This window comes from Cupressus sempervirens, chromosome 3 (genome assembly GCF_028749045.1).
Source record: "Cupressus sempervirens isolate cs-2001-9-10 chromosome 3, ASM2874904v1, whole genome shotgun sequence".
NCBI classification, from domain to species: domain Eukaryota; kingdom Viridiplantae; phylum Streptophyta; class Pinopsida; order Cupressales; family Cupressaceae; genus Cupressus; species Cupressus sempervirens.
The window spans coordinates 740328638-740331225 of record NC_143120.1 but is presented as its reverse complement, the minus strand read 5'-3'; the positions used below and the strand labels follow the sequence as shown (position 1 = coordinate 740331225).

At 38.1% G+C, this 2588-nt stretch overlaps 1 protein-coding gene across 1 annotated transcript; it reads right to left on the bottom strand.

Annotated features, from left to right (window-relative positions):
• Positions 1–1106: 1106 nt before the first annotated feature.
• Positions 1107–1873, bottom strand: LOC149568932 (putative germin-like protein 2-3). The gene is made up of 2 exons (XM_089817641.1): positions 1747–1873; positions 1107–1639 (listed from the first exon to the last, which is right to left on the bottom strand). The coding sequence occupies exons 1-2, from the start codon at positions 1871–1873 to the stop codon at positions 1107–1109; spliced, it is 660 nt and encodes a 219-aa protein (XP_089673767.1).
• Between the last annotated feature and the right edge of the window lie 715 nt (positions 1874–2588).

The following is a 2588-nucleotide window of genomic DNA, read 5'->3' as shown; positions in this document are numbered from 1 at the left end:
TGTCACGGGTTTATTTCATTTTGAAACAAATCTAACTTGCATTTGATAGCATTTTTAATCTACAGTAGCTTCATGCAACAATCTATTTTTCGCAATGATTTTATAATTTCCTAAAAGATATACGAATAATATTTTTTACCCTATTCCTAATTGCTCGGTTTAGCTCATTTCGAACTAAACCTAACTTGAATTTGATAACAGAAATCAAATTTGTGATTCGCTTGCATATATATAAAATCGATTGAAAATTTTAGTCTTTATTTAGTTTATCAAATCTTCACTTTCTATTGTTGTTCATAATTTAACACAATGCTAATTGTGATATAAATCTTTCTTGTCATTTGTATAAATAGATATAAATAATTTTTTCCTCTCCACGTGACATTCTGGTTTTAATGAAGAATAATTTTGGACACCTGAATAATAATGAGAAGATAGCGGAGGAGCTGAGCAATGACCTTAAAAAGATCGTATTACCCACTTTCCATGGTTTCGATGGTAAGGATGATGCTGAGAAATTAATCATCTTCATGGTAAAGTACTTTCGTGTTCATCACCTTTCGGCATAGTCTAGGGCTTTATGGGTTGCATTTCAGCTGATTGGTGAACCAACTATGTGGTGGAACAGCCACAATTAAGGGCCGAGAGGAAGTTGTGACCAGGACAAATATCTTGGGAATACTTTTTTATCTCTTTTCATGAAGCGATTGTTGCATCTGTTATTTTATGAGACAGACGTAGCTGAGTTTCAAAACTTGATTAAAGGGGTCATGGCAGTGACCAAATATCAGGAGCGATTTTGTTATTTGTGAAATATGTTCCATAGTATTTGTAGGATGAGCATTTTAGAATGGATATTATAAGTTTGTATTGGGATTACATCCCCAGACTGGATCTGTGGTCAAGATGCATGAACCAGAAACCATAGAATTCTTTTCACACAGAAAGATGTTCCTTTAGGAAAATAAACTTCTGTTGAGAATGCAACGAGCAGCTCTAAAGAGAGAATTTTTATTAAATGGTACGAAAATAGTATTCCTATGTGGTCTACCTTTCCTTTGTTTTATTTTTATCGAATCGATCACAAAAAATTAAGCTCAAGAAGCTTAGGCGAACATCTTCTGAATGTAGTCCACGAGCTCCTGGGTGATGCGGAAGGCCTTGCTCAATACGGAATCGGGGAGAGGGGGATTCGCCGCAAACAGAGAATTAGCAATTGTCTGGGTTCCCGGGAGCTGGCTGCTCAAAGCAGAGATGGCGACCGCATTCTCTTTCCCCACATTCTGCTGGAAATGCACGAGCGCCTTGGGGAAGACGAACACGTCTCCCTTCTCCAACGTCTTGCTGAAGAAGGTGTTGTTGGTGTCAATAAACCCTACAAAGAGCTCGCCTTCCGCTAGAAAGAGAACCTCGGTGGCTCTGGGGTGGGTGTGAGGAGGATTAATTCCACCCACTGCGTAGTCGATGCGGACCAGAGATATTCCCAACGTGTTCAGCCCCGGTATCTGCATTACGTTGGCAGGGGTCACGATGGAGCCCACTGCGTTGTCGGTGTTCCCCGCCTGCCCAAGCCCCCCGAAGAAGAAGTCCTCTGCTGATACTGCCATTGCCTCCTTGCACACGAACCCGTTCACCAACACTGTGAAAAACAATCATATAATCAGTACCTAGATTTCTAACGAGCACATGCAATCATATAATCAGTACCTAGATCTCTTATTATCTATAATGTTATTCTCTGCTCACCTTTGCTTTCGTTGTCTGCAACGCAGAAATCCTGCAATGGATCGGAATCCGCTGCCACGACGCCTTTGCCGAAACAACATATCAACAGAACAAGCCCCAGCGTGAGGTAAATCATCCTGCTACCCATTATGACAGGAACACAGAGAGACTGATGTGAATAAACAGCTCAGGATGTGGATAATTGAATTGAGTACTATTGCAAGCCCATTTGCATGCTTTATATACTCGAAACGTTAACTGCTCCTCAAGGACTCATTCATTCTTACCTGACGATCAACCCACCTACTACCGCGGATATACTCTTATCATTCTTTTATTATGGTTGAAATCTTCTACGTTGAGGTTCCTGAAAGCCAATATTATGTATGCTATTGCTCCCTCGTAGAATTGGTAAACTAGGGAAATTGAATGATGTATTTCAAACACAGATGACTACTTCGCAAGGGTTCATTCATCTTGACTCCGTCTATTTTACCCCGTTCTTCCAATATGATGACGTACTTCCACAGGGATTTCCAACGTAAGCCCTACTGCATGCGGTTACCTCCACATTAATTTAATAAGACCTAATAACTAAATTGAAAATCACAAACAACTACTGCATCGATTTAAAGATATCTAATGGATGATATTAGTTATTTACATAATAATTAATTATGTATTAATGTTTAATATCAGATCAGAAACAACCACTCCATTTGCAAATATATTATTTATATAATAATTAATTAGATATTCATTTTTACATTTTAATTAAAATAAATATGATTTTTATATTAGTTCTTAAAAATAAAGAAATTAAATTTCATTCCATCACTTTTAGCATTAGCTTTCTTTGATTT

What these genes read in the sequence shown, in the direction of transcription:
- LOC149568932 (XM_089817641.1), bottom strand. Translation starts at nt 1,873, where the DNA reads ATGGGTAGCAGGATGATTTACCTCACGCTGGGGCTTGTTCTGTTGATA. An exon ending in TGCAGACAACGAAAGCAAAG is followed by an intron (nt 1,640 to 1,746) that starts GTGAGCAGAGAA and finishes TGTTTTTCACAG; the next exon opens with TGTTGGTGAACGGGTTCGTG.